Raw genomic sequence first — 15,121 nt, forward strand, 5'->3', positions numbered from 1 at the left:
TTCAGACTGCAGGCCGACGCTCTACCACTGAGCCAAACTAGTTAGGGCTTTCATTATATTCTTAACGGTGCTTATGATTTAAAAAAAAAAAAAAAGCTTATTTTTATCTCCTATACCTATTTTCTTAAACTTTTCTTTTCAAGGCTCTTTTTAGATGAGCAGAAGGAAGAAAAGGGAAGGAAGAAATGATGGGGCGCGGCTGTTGAGCCAGAATACAGCGGAGGCCAAGTTTTCATTCCCGTTACTATTCATTCACTCATTCGTCAGCAAACGTTTGTGGAGCACCTGCTGGCTTCCAGGCACCATTCCAGGCTGGGAACGCTGTGCCGGGCCAACTCTTGGCATCAGGGTTTACAGTCTCTCAAGGGAGACATAATAATAATAAATAATAATAATAATAATAATAACAACAACAACAACAACAACGGCTGTGCCCGGGCTACGAAAAATAACGTGGGGCCAGAGATAAGTGGTTCGTGTTGCCGACGAACTCCAGTGAAGGGAGTGCCCACGACGCCAGGGTGCCCTCCACAACCTTCCTTCGCGCTTCGTTCTAGGGGTGCGAGCGGAGGGGGGCGCTGCCCGGGAGGGAGAACTGCGACCCCTGCGGCTCCCCGGCTCCCCGGCTCCCGGCTCCCCGCGGCCGACCGGGGCGAGTGCGCAGGCTCCGGGCTAGGCACCGCCCAATAGGAACTGCCTTTGAGGCGGGTCCCGCCTCCACAGCGCAGCCTGCTTCCGCTTCCGGCGCTGCGGAGGTCTCGGTGAAAAGATGGCGACGGCGGCTGTGGCTCGGGTTTCTGCGCTGCTGGGGCGGCGGCTGCAGCCGGCGCGGCCCATGTCGAGCGGCGCCCACGGCGAGGAGGGCTCAGGTACGGGGCCGCGGGCGGCGGGGGCCGGGCGGCGGCGGCGGGCGGCGGGGGCCGTGACCTTGGGCCGAGGCCTTGGGGGAGGGGAGGGAGGCGCGGACGGCCGCTGCCGGCCTCAGCCGTTCGCGCTCCGCAGCCCGCCTGTGGAGGGCCCTCACCTACTTCGTGGCGCTCCCCGGCGTGGCGGTGAGCATGCTGAACGTCTTCCTCAAGTCGCACCACGGAGAGCACGAGAGACCCGAGTTCATCGCCTACCCCCACCTGCGCATCAGGACCAAGGTAGGCCCCGGCCGCGCCTGGAGTGCCCGTTCTCCTTCCGTCCCAAAGGCCCTCGGCCCAGCTCTTCATTTCTGAAAGCGAGGAGTGCGTCCCGAGCGTCCACAGCTCCTCATTAAGTATTCGCCAGTTATTTTCTCCGGTTTCACGGAAGGGAACCCGAGGAGGGGGGAGGGGATGAAGAAGGGGGGTGTCACTTCTCAGTTTCTTCTTCAAAGTCCCGCAATAAGTGACTTCCAGTTTTCCTCTTCTGACCCATCTGCCTCCTGACTGTTCGGAAACAGCTGTCATCTGTACAAAACGTGTAGGTTTGGGAAACTTGCTCAGATTGGCACAGTCGGACCCTGGTTCCCCTTTAAAACCTGGGCACCGGGCAGGTACCGGCTGCATAACAAAGAGACTGACACCCCCGTTCTCCTTTAGGCTATTATCTTCCCCGCTGTGTTACGCTTTGGCTGTTGATGTAGCTTCATAATCATTTGCTCTCCGCCGTATTCTTAACAAGCGCCCCTCTGGTTCTTTAATAACTATTACATCAGTCCAGGTAGGACTGGGCTCAGAGAAATTAAGCTAGATTCTTAGTTTCAGAAAGAATTTTCTTTCTTTTTTTTTTTTGAGTCTTTGAGCCCCACTCCCACCCTGGTACCGTAGAATTAGAAGTCATACAGGAGGTTTCTCAGCCTCAGCACTATAGATATTTAGAACTGGATAGTCCTCGCGGGGAGCCGGCTGTCCGCAGTTGTAGGCTGTTTAGCAGCATCCTTGACCTCTGCCCACTAGATGCCAGTAGTGCCCCATCCCGCCTCAGATGTCTCCAGGTATTGATTGCCTATGTCCCTGGCACAGCAGAGTCATCCAGGGTTGGAAACCACGATCCCAGAGCAATGCTTTTCAAAGGTACCATGCGAGTATCTTCTCACCTTACCACCTCTGCCATTCCCATACAGGTGATTTGAGGGTTATACTTTCTTTTTTTTTTTTTTTTAAATATATTTTATTGATTTTTTACAGAGAGGAAGGGAGAGAGATAGAGAGCTAGAAACGTCGATGAGAGAGAAACATCGACCAGCTGCCTCCTGCACACCCCCTACTGGGGATGTGCCAGCAACCAGTGTACATGCCCCTGACCGGAATGGAACCTGGAACCTTTCAGTCCGCAGACCGACGCTCTACCACTGAGCCAAACCGGTTTCGGCAAGGGTTACACTTTCATAATATGCTTACCAGGGAGAGGTTTATGAATAACAAACTTAAGCTTTCTTTTCCTGCTACCTACTTTATGCCAGTAGAGGACTAATTTCCATTTTGTTTTATGTATTATCTGTCACTTACCCTATTTTAAGCAGTTCGTGGCAGTGTGGTTTCTGAACTTTTCTGGAATGTCCTAATTGACTTCTTCCCTCCACAGCCCTTCCCCTGGGGAGACGGTAACCACACTCTCTTCCATAACCCCCACATGAACCCGCTGCCAACAGGCTACGAAGAGGACCATTAGAGAGAACCCGGACCAATGCCCACGGGGACCACAGTGTGGTTTGGACCACACTCTGCACACGGACCAGAAGGTGTACGGGACCTTAGCTGACTTCTTTCCTAATGTGAAATGATGACTGATCTCCCATCTCTGCTTATGGCAGAAGATGGTTTAAATAAATAACTTAGGTTGGCCATAAGCTGAGAGTTGCATTCTTTGGTGGTGTTTTTTCCTGGGAAATTAGCATTAATGTTATTTCTGTTGCTGCAATGAGGCCTCTGAATAATGGGGTTTATAACAGGCCTGTCTGGTTTCTGGTGCCCAGGGTATGTAACAAAGCAAAGGAATGGAGCTAAGTAACAAGATTGGGTCCTGAGTGGCCAGTAGAATGGCTGCAGTTTCATTTAAAAAGGATTCTGGAGAGGAAGTGCTTCCTGTATCTCAGCATTTTCCTATCCCTCTCCGGCAGCATTTGCTGCAGAATACTAACTAGTCTGATCATTTCCTCCGGAGGTGTCAAGTTCTCACCTTGGCGGCATCTCTCAGCACCCTGAAGTTGTTAGGGTCAAAAACCTTTGGAAAAATAAAGGCAGCTTCTTTGAAGTAGCTGAGATAGTTGGAGGGTGAAATGAAAATAACATGAGGAATAACAACAAAAAGTATTCTCTCAGTAGTAATTATAATAAAAGAACGTGGTTGGCCTGGAGCTCATTTTATTCTCAAGGCTCAACCAGACAGTTTTATGGTGAGATTCGGGAAGTTTTAAGGTTTTGGTGTTAAGACATAAACTGGTGCTGCACAAAGGTGAGGCACATAGAAATGGTCATGAAAACCGTTTACAGTTAAGAAAAAAGAATCCTGTTATCTTGGCCATTTGTGATCTAGCCATGTCCTATGCTTCCCCATAGAACTGCCAGGACAGATGGACTTACCTTCAGCTTGCTGTCTGGCCTCCCTCAGCTGGGTTCCGAATATCTTACAATCCTTGTAGAATGGACATTAAACTGTCAAAGTATAAATGCAGAATGTTTTGAAATGACATTAAGGACTGGTCGTATTAAACATGAAGTAGTGTGCTCACTTCGGCAGCACATGTACTAAAATTGGAATGAATCCTGGCTGGCTTGGCGTAGATCGGCTGCCTGCGGACTGAAGGGTCCCAGGTTAGATTCCAGTCAGGACACATGGCCAGGTTGCAGGCTTGATCCCCAGTGTGGGATGTGCAGGAGGCAGCTGATCAATGATTCTCATAATGTTTATCTCCCTTCCTCTCTGAAATCAATAAAAATATATTTATAAACAATAAAATTGGAACGATACAGATTAGCATGGCCCTTGCACAAAGATGACATGCAAATTTGTGAAGCATTCCATATTTAAAAAATAATAAATATGAAGTAGTAATTGGTAAAGTGAACAAAATTATACTGCCTTTAAATCAAGTTTCAGACTATTAAATTACTCGAGATAAATAGTTGTGGGAACTACTGACATTCTAGAATAGCGGTTGCCAACTGGTGGTCAGAAAGGTTGGTGACCACTGGTTTAAGGAAACCTTTGGAGCAGTGGACGCCAGCTGGTGGTCTGTGAGGTCCGAAAGGTTGGTGACAACTGTTCTAGAGCTGTGGTCGGCAAACTGCGGCTTGTGAGCCACCTGCGGCTTTAGCCCCTTGAATGTGGCTCTTCCACAAAATACCACAGCCTGGGCGAGTATTTTGAAGAAGTGGCGTTAGAAGAAGTTTATCGTTGTACTGTTGATATTTGGCTCTGTTGACTAATGAGTTTGCCGACCACTGTTGTAGAGTATGGAATTGCTCACCTGATCCTTAGTGCCATTATATAAACATTTAAAAATATTTTCTGTAGTCTACTGTGGAAGTACATTTTTAAAGTCAGTGAAGTTTCTAATTGCTATGCCATACTACCTAAGTTAGATAAATCTTCACTTTTTCCTCAACTTTATATTATAAAACATAAAGCCCCCCCCCCCCCATGTATGTATGTATGGGACATGTGTGACACCAGGGTAATAGCTGTTCTATAAAATGCACAGAGTTCAAGGGTCAAATAATGATAGAAACTAAATGTTACAATTTATTCCATCTTCATGATTACAGACATTACAGGGCAGGGTGGATAAACAACGCAAATAAAGAAAATTCCTTTCTCCCCTAACCAGATACAGTATTTTGGCATTTTCATGATATACAGGTTTACTTAATTCATTGACTTAGCTTGAAAGCTGGCCACAGCAGCAAATCTTTGCAATTTAGGATCTTCCTCCATAGCATACTCCAAAGATCTTAATGACTGAACTGCACTATGAACTGAAATGGTGTTCGCTCTAACATTCTTGAAGCTTTCACATCGTAATCTGAGATCTGACACCTCTTGTTAAGGCTGGGAACTGTTAAAAGCTTCCTCTTGGCTAACCTAGTCCACCATTGAGCAAGTTTAACAGTTAAGTTAGTATATAAAATAAAACTCCCAGGCATTGATTGAAGCAGTCATACTGGGCTCCCTTTTCAGAGCATTAGCTCCCTGAGAGAAAAGAGGTCCTAACCAGTTGCTTCCATGAACAATGACCACAGTACAGTATCTCTAATGTCCTTTGGGACATACTAGTAACTCAAGGCAAGGGGTCAGGCAACCATGATTATCCTGACAAGTTTATCAGTCTTTAGATACAAGATATATTTAAAGCTGATCCCAGATGAAGTATTGCAACCATAATTCCAAGAAATTCCATTTTAGCACAGCAAGTTCCTGCAAGATGTCAGAGCAAGTGAGAAGTCATCCCAAAGTAAAAGTGGTGGTTCAGAGTGAGAAGAAAACATCTAAGAGGAAAATAAGTCCTCATTAAATTGATGGCTATCTTCACAGCCTTAATTGACAAAATCCAGAGGGCTCAAATTTCCTGATTTGAGGAGTCTTTTCAAGGTGACTGTCAAGGTCAAGAAGAGCTTTCAGGCTTGTCTCTGCCATGGCCCATGAACTCCAGTCCTTCGATGGGAATCTCCTTCTCCTTTATTGCTTTCTGATGGGAGAAGACACATTATAAAGGTCAATATGAAGCTTACTGGCTTTGAGCAAGCCTCACTTTTCCTGTCTGCAACTGGGATAAAGACAGCAACAACTGGAGAGAGGGAGGGGGGAGAGAAAACAGGTCAATAAAGGATTTATGACGACAAAAAACAAAGCCCTCCATCAGGCCAATAAAATGTTTATAACAACCAAAAATAAAACCCTCCATAATATCTTAACAGGCCAGAGAAGGCTGACACCCAGCCTCACCCCCAAACAATAGTGGAAAAGTGCACTACCGGAAAAAAAAAACAAAAAAAAAAAACTTGATTCTAGTGAACTTGGCCTAATCACTTCCTTTTTCTGGGTGTGAGTGTTCCATTTTTCAGTTAGGACTACGCCCACTTGGCAAGTTTAAGATGAACACCAAATGCCCCAAAGAATGTTACTGTGCTCCGTAAAAAGTAAAGCACCACAAAAACATTTAACTTGTCATCTCAGGCGAGATCCCAGGCAGCCTGGGTGGTGACGGCCGAGAGAACTGCGGCTGCCGCGATGACAAGGCTCTTCTCCACCCGCCCGCTCCCAACGCCCGCAAGACAGAGGCGGGAGGCCGGGCGGAGCGGGCGCAGCTCACCTGGACGCACTGCTGGTAGCGCTTGAAGAGGTCGGTGCACGGGTCCCCGGAGCTGTCCCCCTTGAGGAACTTCTCGGCAAACCAGCGATTAAAGCACTGATCGTACTCGCGCTTCATGTCGGTGCAGCCCTCCCCGACGCTGTTCATGGCGGCGGCGGCGGCGCCCTCTGATGGCGTCATCCTGGCGCGCCGTCTGCTGCGCCTACGGAGTCCGAGAGGAGGGATGTGGGCGCGGGCGGCGCGGCGGGTGCTCCGGGCCCCGGGGGGCGGGGGCCGGGGCTTCGCCTCCAAGGCCGGAGGCGGGGGTGTCTCCGCGGGCGGCGAGGCGGCGCCCCAGGAAAGGGGGCGCGTCCCCGGCGACGTGATCGAGCACCTGGAGCGGCTGGCGCTGGTGGACTTCGGCGGCCGGGAGGCCGTGGCGCGGCTGGAGAAGGCCGTCGCCTTTGCAGACCGGCTGCGCGCCGTGGACACGGACGGGGTGCAGCCCATGGAGTCGGTGCTGGAGGACAGGTAAACCGCGGCTGCGGCCCAAGCCTGGCCTGCGGGGCCGTCGCAGGCATTAGGGAGGCGATGAGGGTCTCTTTTCAGTGAGAACCTTAGGCGAGATGCAGGAACTTGCCCACGCTCACCCCGCGGGTAAGGGTGTTCCTCTGTCTAACCGTAACGGGTCCTGGCGCTCGCGTTTAAATTCCTCAGCGCCTCTCGGGTAACACAATCCGAACTGCTGAGTATCTTTGAGGGTCTGCTTCTCAGAGCTTGTCCTACCGCCTGGGCATCCTCCTCTTACAGTCCAGTCACGTGGGCACCATCTGTTTCTCCAACGTGCCAAATAGTGCCTTCTCTAGGCTCTTTGCACTTGTTATTCCCCTTTTCTTGAACAATCTGCCCCTTTGGCAGGTCTGTTTATCTCCTCTGAAGGGCCTGTCCTGACCAATCCAAATCCCCTCCCGCTTCCTTATCTTAAATGGGTTTTCTTTTTTTTTTTTTTTAATATATTTTATTGATTTTTCACAGAGAGGAAGAGAGAGGGGTAGAGAGTTAGAAACATCGATGAGAGAGAGTCATCGATCAGCTGCCTCTTGCACACCCCCTACCGGGGATGTGCCCACAACCAAGGTACATGCCCTTGACCAGAATCGAACCCGGGACCCTTCAGTCCGCAGGCCAACGCTCTATCCACCGAGCCAAACCGGTCCCGGCTTTTAAATGGGTTTTCTTCAGATATTTTTTGACTGTCTTATTTTTTTTCAACTTAATATCTTTATTTTTATTTTTTTAAATATATTTTATTTTTTTTGCCCCCCTCCCTCCCTTCCTCCCATACATACCCTCCCTCCCCAGAGTTTTATGTCCATTGGTTGTACTTATATGCATGTACACAAGCAACTGTCTTATTTTTGTTAATTTATGTCTCTTATTAGAATGAGTTCACATCTGAGTTGGACGCATCTCTCAGATTTTTATTTTTTTCAAAAATTTAAATATACACATTGTCTGACCTAGTGGTTATGGAACTATCTGTGAAAGTGCACCAAGCTGTGTTTACAAGTATCCAGGGTATGCAAATCTGTTCATAGTAAGGAAGAAACAAAAACCCCTAGAAACAGATATAATCTAAGTGTTCTTTGTGACTAATACATCATCATACAAAGGACCATTCAGCAGTTATTAAAAATAATGAAACAGCCTTAGCCGATTTGTCTGGACTGAAGGGTCCTGGGTTCGATTAGGTTCCTTTCCAGTTAAGGGCACATTGCTGGGATTGTGGCTCCATCTCCAGTGGGGGGCATGTAGGAGGCAGCCAATCATCGATGTTTCTCTCTCTCCCTCTCTGAAATCAATAAAAAAATGTAAAAGAATAATAATGAAACAAATACCTTTCTGTGCTGACATGGAAAGGGTATATTTGATATATTTGATAAAAAAGGCAAAATTCATTGTGTATTTGATAAAAAAAGAACATTGTGTATGATATCATCCATGTTTTTACATTTCTGATGATGCATTGTTTCCTTTTGCTCCCTGAAAAGGCATGTAGAACACGGTTAATGGTTAGTCTTAAAGAAAGTGGCAATGCACAGGAAGAACATACATGCCTAAGGAGGCAGAGTAATAGGTTGTGAAAAGTAGTGTAATGCAATGGGGAGGGGCGGGTCTTTGACAGACTAGCTTGTAAATACTAAAAAGACACATCTTCTACCCACCTCTAACAATTGATGCCAAATCTTAATACATTTTTTAAAAGAAAATGCTTTTTTGAAAAGCAGACTTGTTTGCTGGTTTGGCATCCAGCTCTGTTAGTGGGAATGTAACTCATAAAAATAGGGGCAGTCTACAACTCTTTCCTAGCCTTTTCCTGATGGAATTTTAAAAAGTAATAAACTAGTACAGGTGGGAACAAGAAAGATGAGTGCCATTAGCACCAATAGGGATGGCCAGACCATCTGAGACAATACCCTTTGTGTAAACTGCTTGTTAGCCTCCTGCTCTGAACTCGTCTTTGATTTCTTCAAATCCTTTCTCTATTTGTATTTTGGTGCTCAGGTAGAGAGTTTAACTAATTTGCCCAAAGTTACACAGTGTTTCAAAACAGAAATCTGCCCTGACCAGTTTGGCTCAGTGGATAGAGCATCAGCCTGTGGACTAAAAGGTCCTGGGTTCGATTCCAGACAAGGGCATGTACCTTAGTTGGGGGGCACATCCCCACTAGGGGGTGTGCAGGAGGCAGCTGATCAGGTGTTTCTCTCTCATTGATGTTTATAACTCTATCACTCTCTCTTCATCTCTGTAAAAAATCAATTAAAATTGAAAAAGCAAACAAACAAAAAACACTAGAAATCTGATGTCAGAAAGCTTCAGGTGGCACAGCATCAAGACAAAAGCTTCACCATAACAGGCAGGACATCATGTAATGCAAGACAAGACAACACCGTAACTTTCAAGTCCTCCTGCCCTCCTTTTTTTCCTTTGATGTTTAGAGAGTAGTGGAGGGGAGAGGGAAAGCTAGAAACATCAATGAGAAAGGATCATTGATTGGCTGCCTCCTGCACGGTTCTCACTGGGGATTGAGCCTGCAACTGAGGTACATGCCCTTGACTGTAATTGAACCTGGGGCCCTTTAATCGGCAGGCCAACCTTCTATTCACTGAGCCAAACCAGCTAGGGGTCCTTTTTCCTTTTTTATAAATATATTTTATTGATTTTTTTACAGAGAAGAAGGAAGAGGAGATAGAGAGCGAGATAGGAAGCTAGAAACATCGATGAGAGAGAGACATCGACCAGCTGCCTCCTGCACACTCCACACCAGGGATGTGCCTGCAACCAATGTACATGCCCTTGACCGGAATCAAACCTGGGACCTTTCAGTCTGCAGACTGACGCTCTATCCACTGAGCCAAACTGGTTTCGGCTCCTTTTTTCTTCTTAAAGGCCCTTGCCTTTACCCCCAGTTCATCACACTTACTCTCTTTTGCCTAATTTCTTTCTTCAGATTTCTTCTGCCACCTTCTAAGGACTTGTGGCTTTCACATGGTATTCAATAGTGCTGGAATTTTACATGTTTTATACATCACTTAAGTGATATTGGATTATCTACCTCTCTCCTCCCACTCGTCCATGTTCTGGGAGCATGTTTGTTATTGCTCATCATGTTCTCAGTCTCTAGCACTGAGCAGACACTCAGTAAATGTTTGTTGACTTTTTTTTTTTTTAAAGTATATTTTATTGATTTTTTACAGAAAAGAAGAGAGAGGGATTGAGAGTTAGAAACATCGATGAGAGAATCATCGATCAGGTGCCTCTTGCACACCCCCTACTGGGGACGTGCCCACAACCAAGGTACATGCCCTTGACCAGAATCGAACCTGGGACCTTTCAGTCTGCAGGCTGACGCTCTATCCACTGAGCCAAACCGGTTTTGGCGACTGTTCTTTATTAATATCTTTGGGAAAGTAGGTGATAGAAGCACAAAGGAGAGTCAGAATTTCCTAAGTCATCTAGAGAATAACTAGATGAAATGTGACTATTACTCAGAGAAGAGTTTGTGAAAAAGATGAAGAGGGATTTGGGTCTGGTAGCTGGAATAGTGACTTGGTATTCAGTGATCTGCCATCCTGGCATAAATTTGGGACTTCATGTTTTGGACATGCTGTCTGACATTTGAAATGGAACCCAGTTAAGTGAAGACAAGTGTTAAGAGTTTTAAGTGATAGCCAACTGCTGTAAAAGCTTAGTCCTTTTTAGCTCAAACCAAATGACAGGTGATCAGGGCTTTCTCAGCAGTATGGCTATCATTTGGTTTAACATAAAAAGCATTAGCATGCTAACATGACAGGCACTAATATTTATATGCATTAACTCAGTTATCACATACAACCCCTGAAAGGAAATACTAGTATCTCTTTTATTGATGAAGAAACTAACACTCAGACAGGTTATGTAACATGCCCCGCAGTTTCCCGGAGTGAGAGAGGTCAGGATTTGGAACTCGGAGCCTTACTGCTTTGGATATACCATAGAAACTATTTTCATCTCAAAGCCAGAGACTGACTCAGATGGCGTCTCTGACTGCAGCCAAACACTTCAGTGCTTAGGATGGCCCTCAGGAACCTTATTTGAATCAAAAACTCTGAGCCAAAATGATTAACTTTCATTCAGGTCTGCATCAAACTAGAAATAAATGAGGAGGGATCGAAGTAGGGTGGTGCCCAGAGAAATGACTCCTGGCAGCCAGCCCGATACCAGGGAAGGGCAGAACCTGAAACAGAAAACTGTCCTAGTGTCAGTCCAGAGCTGGCAGAGCCACTTCCTCCTCCATGCTGCTATACTGATTTCCATTAAATACCTTTTATTTGCATTTCCCAGTTTAATACCTGTCTATGAGCTTCAGAGGGCAGGGACTTCTAGTTCACAGCTGAAGTATATCTCAGGCAGAACCAGAACACAGATCCAAGTGACTCTCTTCAATTCTCCCAAGGATAGTTTATAATTAATATTAGTCCCGATACATAGCTGATTATCAAAATGGGTGTTCTACAGTATCTGGGCTAAATTTTCTTGTAAAACCTGGACTCAGAAAGCTGAGATGAGGTAGGCATTTAGTCAGTGAGTGTTTCACAGGCACCTAAGAGCTCATCAGTTCCTGTTGGGTGTCTTACACAGGATCCCGAGGTCAGGAAAAGTTAATCTACTTGCCAAGCGAAGGATCGGCTTGCAGTGCCATTCTCAGACCCCTGGGCTCAGAGCCTATGATGAAGGAAACAGGGAGTTGTGGGTTTATTCTAGAAACAACATCATTATAAACAGGTGGAAATGTGTGACAGCTAAAAGGATGAATTTTTTCCTGGAAATGTCACCCATGAAGTGATGAATAAATCAGTTGTTACTAGATCAACTGTTGGGAAGCAGTAGCTTTTAACTTGTTGGCAGTAGGTGAATCTTCATCAAAATCTCCAAAGGCCCAGGAACAGTGGGCACCCCTCCAGTCTGTAGAGACTAAGCAGGTTAAGTGTGACTAGAGCAGGTGAAGTGCAGTTATACTCTGAATGAGTTGGACTGATGTGTACTTGGGGTGTACTAACTCTTTCTTTCTTTTTTTTAATATATTTTATTGATTTTATACAGAGAGGAAGGGAGAGAGATAGAGTTAGAAACATCGATGAGAGAATCATCGATCAGCCGCCTCTTGCACACCCCCTACTGGGGATATGCCCGCAACCAAGGTACATGCCCTTGACCGGAATCGAACCCGGGACCTTTCAGTCCCCAAGCCGACGCTCTATCCATTGAGCCAAACCGGTCCCGGCTGTACTAACTCTTTCTAAAAGAAGCAGGCTCACCCTAGCTGGTTTGGCTCAGTGGATAGTGTTGGCCTGGGGACTGAAAGGTCCCAGATTCGATTATGGTCAAGGGCACATGCCCAAGTTAAAGGCTTGATCCCCAGTAGGGGGCATGCAGGAGGCAGCCAATCAATGATTTTCTCTCATAATTGATGTTTCTCTCTCTTCCTTCTCCTCTCTGAAATCAATAAAAATAAATAAAAGGAGCAGGTGCTATTCAGCAGCCATCTCTTATTGACATGATAATATATCCCAGCATTATATTTTTTAACATCATTTTATTTAATCTTCCCAACAGCTCTATGAAGCATTCTACAAATGAGGAAACTGGTACATAGAGAGGATAATTTGCACATATGCAATGTGAAGGTGGCTATGGTGGGAAAAAAGCATAACTGGGACTTGAATTCAGGAGCCTAAGCTCTTAGCCATTTGTTATACTGCCCAACAGAAATGTAAACTCAACAGTTCAAAGGTCACCTTTATGATTTTTTTCTCCAAGTTTTCTTAAACACAAAATTCTTTTTTTAAATAATTTTTTATTGTTCATATTACAAATGTTCCTCTTTTTTTCTTCCCCTCCATTGCTCTCCACCAGGTTCCCACCCCACCCTCTGCCCTTTCCCCATCCCCCATTGTCCTCATCCATAGGTGCACAGTTTATGTTCAGTCTCTTCCCACATCCCCACTCCCTTTTCCCAAGAATCGTCAGTTCACTCCCCTTCCATACCTCTGATTCTATTATATTCAACAGTTAATATTGTTCATCAGATTTTTTATTTAATTTCCTTCGTTTTTAGATTCACTTGTTGATAGTTATGTATTTGTTGTTCATAATTTTTATCTTTATTTACTTTCTCTTCCAAAAGAACCCCCTTCAGCAATTCATATAATTCTAGTTTGGCGGTGATGAACTCCTTTAGCTTTTTTTTATTAGTGAAGCTCTTTATCTGGCCTTTGATTCTGAGTGATAGCTTTGGTTGGTAGATTATCTTTGGCTGTAGTTTCTTACTATTCATCACCTTGAATATTTCTTGCCATTCCCGTCTGGCCTGTATGGTTTCTGTTGAGAAATCAGCTGACAATCGTATAGGTGCTCCTTTATAGGTAACTACCTGCTTTGCTCTTGCTCTTTGTCTTTTGCTCTTGGAATTTTAATTATGATTTGTCTTGGTGTGGTCCTCTTTGGATTCCTTTTGTTTGGAGTTCTGTGCGCTTCCTGGGCTTGTAAGTCTAATTCTTTCACCAAGTTGGGGAAGTTTTCTGTCACTATTTCTTTCAGTATGTTTTCGATATCTTGCTCTCTCTCATCTTCTGGGACCCCCATAATTCTGATGTTGGTTCGCTTGAAATTGTCTCAGAGGTTTCTTACATTATCTTCAATTTTCTGGATTCTCTTGCCTTCTTGCTTCTGCGGAGGAGTTTCTTTTGGCTCTTTATGTTCCAAATCTTTGACTTGATTCTTGCGATCTTCCCTTCTGTTTTTAGAACTCTGTATAATATTTTTTATTTCAGACAATGTATTCTTTATTTCTTGTTGATCCCTTATCATTTCTTGTTGATTCCTTATTAATTCTAGTTGATCCCTTTTCATATTCTCATAGGTCTTATCGACCTTTTCTAGGAAATTCTTGAAAAACCTTATAAGCATAGATTTGAACTCTATATCCAGTCGCTTTTGTCCTCCATTTTTTTCGTTTGTGATCTATTTCATTGTCTCGGCATTTTCGCAGCTTCCCTGATGGGGCAGGGTTTCAGGGTGGAGCCTACAGCCTTGGCTTCCGTCAGCCCTGCCCTATGTGGCTCCTGAGTCTCAGTAATCCCCAGGGTCCTTCAGGACTCGTTGCAAGCACCTCTGAGAGAAAGGTGCCCTCGATTTTTGCCTGCTACCAAACAGCCTAGGCTCTCCCGCAATGAGCCTGGAACTGGGGTTCAGTTCAGTTGGAAGTGGAGTTGGAGGTGGCATTCAGAGCAGTCCGGAGCTTTTGTCTCCTTCCCACCAGGGCAATCCCGCGGCACAGCCAACCGCCCCTTCTCTGCGTGCAATGTGCGAGCCTCCAGGACCTCCTTTCGCCGCTCCCCGGGGGTTCTGCCTTACAGCCCAGCTCCCTATGGATGAGCCTGGGTCCCCGGGGTCTGGCCTAGAACTGGGGTTCAGAGCAGCCGGAACTGGGGCCCAGCACAGTCGGAGCTTTTGTCTCCTTCCCGCTAGGGAACGCCAGCCAGGCACTCAGCCGCCCTTCTCTCCGGCTCCGCCCTTTCCGCGCGCACCGTGTGTCTCCGTACCTTAGGCTTTTACTGCTCCTCCGCGCTTCCTTCTGGTTTTCTCTTTCCTTCTCGTTGTAGAATTTCCAGTCAGTCGACTTTCCTGTAGTTCTGGGTAATGTCCATTTTATATTTTAGTTGTATTTTATTGAGATTGTTGTGTGCGGCTGCGGCTAGGTGTTTACCTGTGCAGCCATCTTGGATTCTCCCCAAACACAAAATTCTTATGTGATTAACAAAAAAGCAGTAGTACAGCCTTCACTTTTGGCAAGAAACTTAAGGTCTGTTAAAATCATACTTTGTTCCAGACCAGTTAAGACAGTGCCTGTCCTGGAATGGACCCCACTGTCCACTCTTCATACTATGAGTGTTTACTGTGTCTACTCTAAGGCTGGAGCCATAAAAAGAACTAGTCCTTTCCTTAAAAAAAAATCTTACAGCCAAAACCGGTTTGGCTCAGCGGTGGAGTGTAGGTCTGCGGACTGAAAGGTCCCAGGTTTGATTTCGGTTGAGGGCATGTACCTGGGTTGCGGGCACATCCCCAGTAGGGGGTGTGCAAGAGGCAGCTGGTCGATGTTTCTCTCTCATGGATGTTTCTAGCTCTCTGTCCCTCTCCCTTCCTCTCTGTAAAAAATCAATAAAATATATTTTTAAAAAATCTTACAACTTAGTCCTCTAGGCAGCCTCTGCCCAGATGTGCATTTCATAGCCTTGCCCCTTTGTCCCATTAGGTTTAGCCCTG

At 45.8% G+C, this 15,121-nt stretch overlaps 2 protein-coding genes across 2 annotated transcripts; one reads left to right on the plus strand and one right to left on the minus strand.

Moving 5' to 3' along the window:
* The first annotated feature begins 393 nt into the window (after nt 1–393).
* Nucleotides 394–2,815, plus strand: COX6A1 (cytochrome c oxidase subunit 6A1). The gene is made up of 3 exons (XM_084868400.1): nt 394–869; nt 1,003–1,145; nt 2,551–2,815. Exons 1-3 carry the CDS (start codon nt 770–772, stop codon nt 2,635–2,637), a joined length of 330 nt encoding a protein of 109 aa, XP_084724526.1. The 5' UTR covers nt 394–769; the 3' UTR covers nt 2,638–2,815.
* A 1,869-nt stretch (nt 2,816–4,684) lies between these two features.
* On the minus strand, nt 4,685–7,162 carry TRIAP1 (TP53 regulated inhibitor of apoptosis 1). The gene is made up of 2 exons (XM_084868392.1): nt 6,278–7,162; nt 4,685–5,653 (listed from the first exon to the last, which is right to left on the minus strand). The coding sequence occupies exons 1-2, from the start codon at nt 6,764–6,766 to the stop codon at nt 5,570–5,572; spliced, it is 573 nt and encodes a 190-aa protein (XP_084724518.1). The 5' UTR covers nt 6,767–7,162; the 3' UTR covers nt 4,685–5,569.
* Nucleotides 7,163–15,121: the final 7,959 nt, after the last annotated feature.

This window comes from Pipistrellus hanaki (genome assembly GCF_964339955.1).
Source record: "Pipistrellus hanaki genome assembly, chromosome: 19".
Taxonomy (NCBI): domain Eukaryota; kingdom Metazoa; phylum Chordata; class Mammalia; order Chiroptera; family Vespertilionidae; genus Pipistrellus; species Pipistrellus hanaki.

Excerpts from the sequence above, each read along its gene's own strand:
- COX6A1 (XM_084868400.1), top strand. The coding sequence starts at position 770 with ATGGCGACGGCGGCTGTGGCTCGGGTTTCTGCGCTGCTGGGGCGGCGG. Across the intron at positions 870-1,002 it reads CCACGGCGAGGAGGGCTCAG|CCCGCCTGTGGAGGGCCCTC; the intron begins GTACGGGGCCGC and ends CGCGCTCCGCAG. Across the intron at positions 1,146-2,550 it reads ACCTGCGCATCAGGACCAAG|CCCTTCCCCTGGGGAGACGG; the intron begins GTAGGCCCCGGC and ends TTCCCTCCACAG.
- TRIAP1 (XM_084868392.1), bottom strand. The coding sequence starts at position 6,766 with ATGGGCTGCACCCCGTCCGTGTCCACGGCGCGCAGCCGGTCTGCAAAG. Across the intron at positions 5,654-6,277 it reads GCTACCAGCAGTGCGTCCAG|AAAGCAATAAAGGAGAAGGA; the intron begins GTGAGCTGCGCC and ends TTCTCCCATCAG.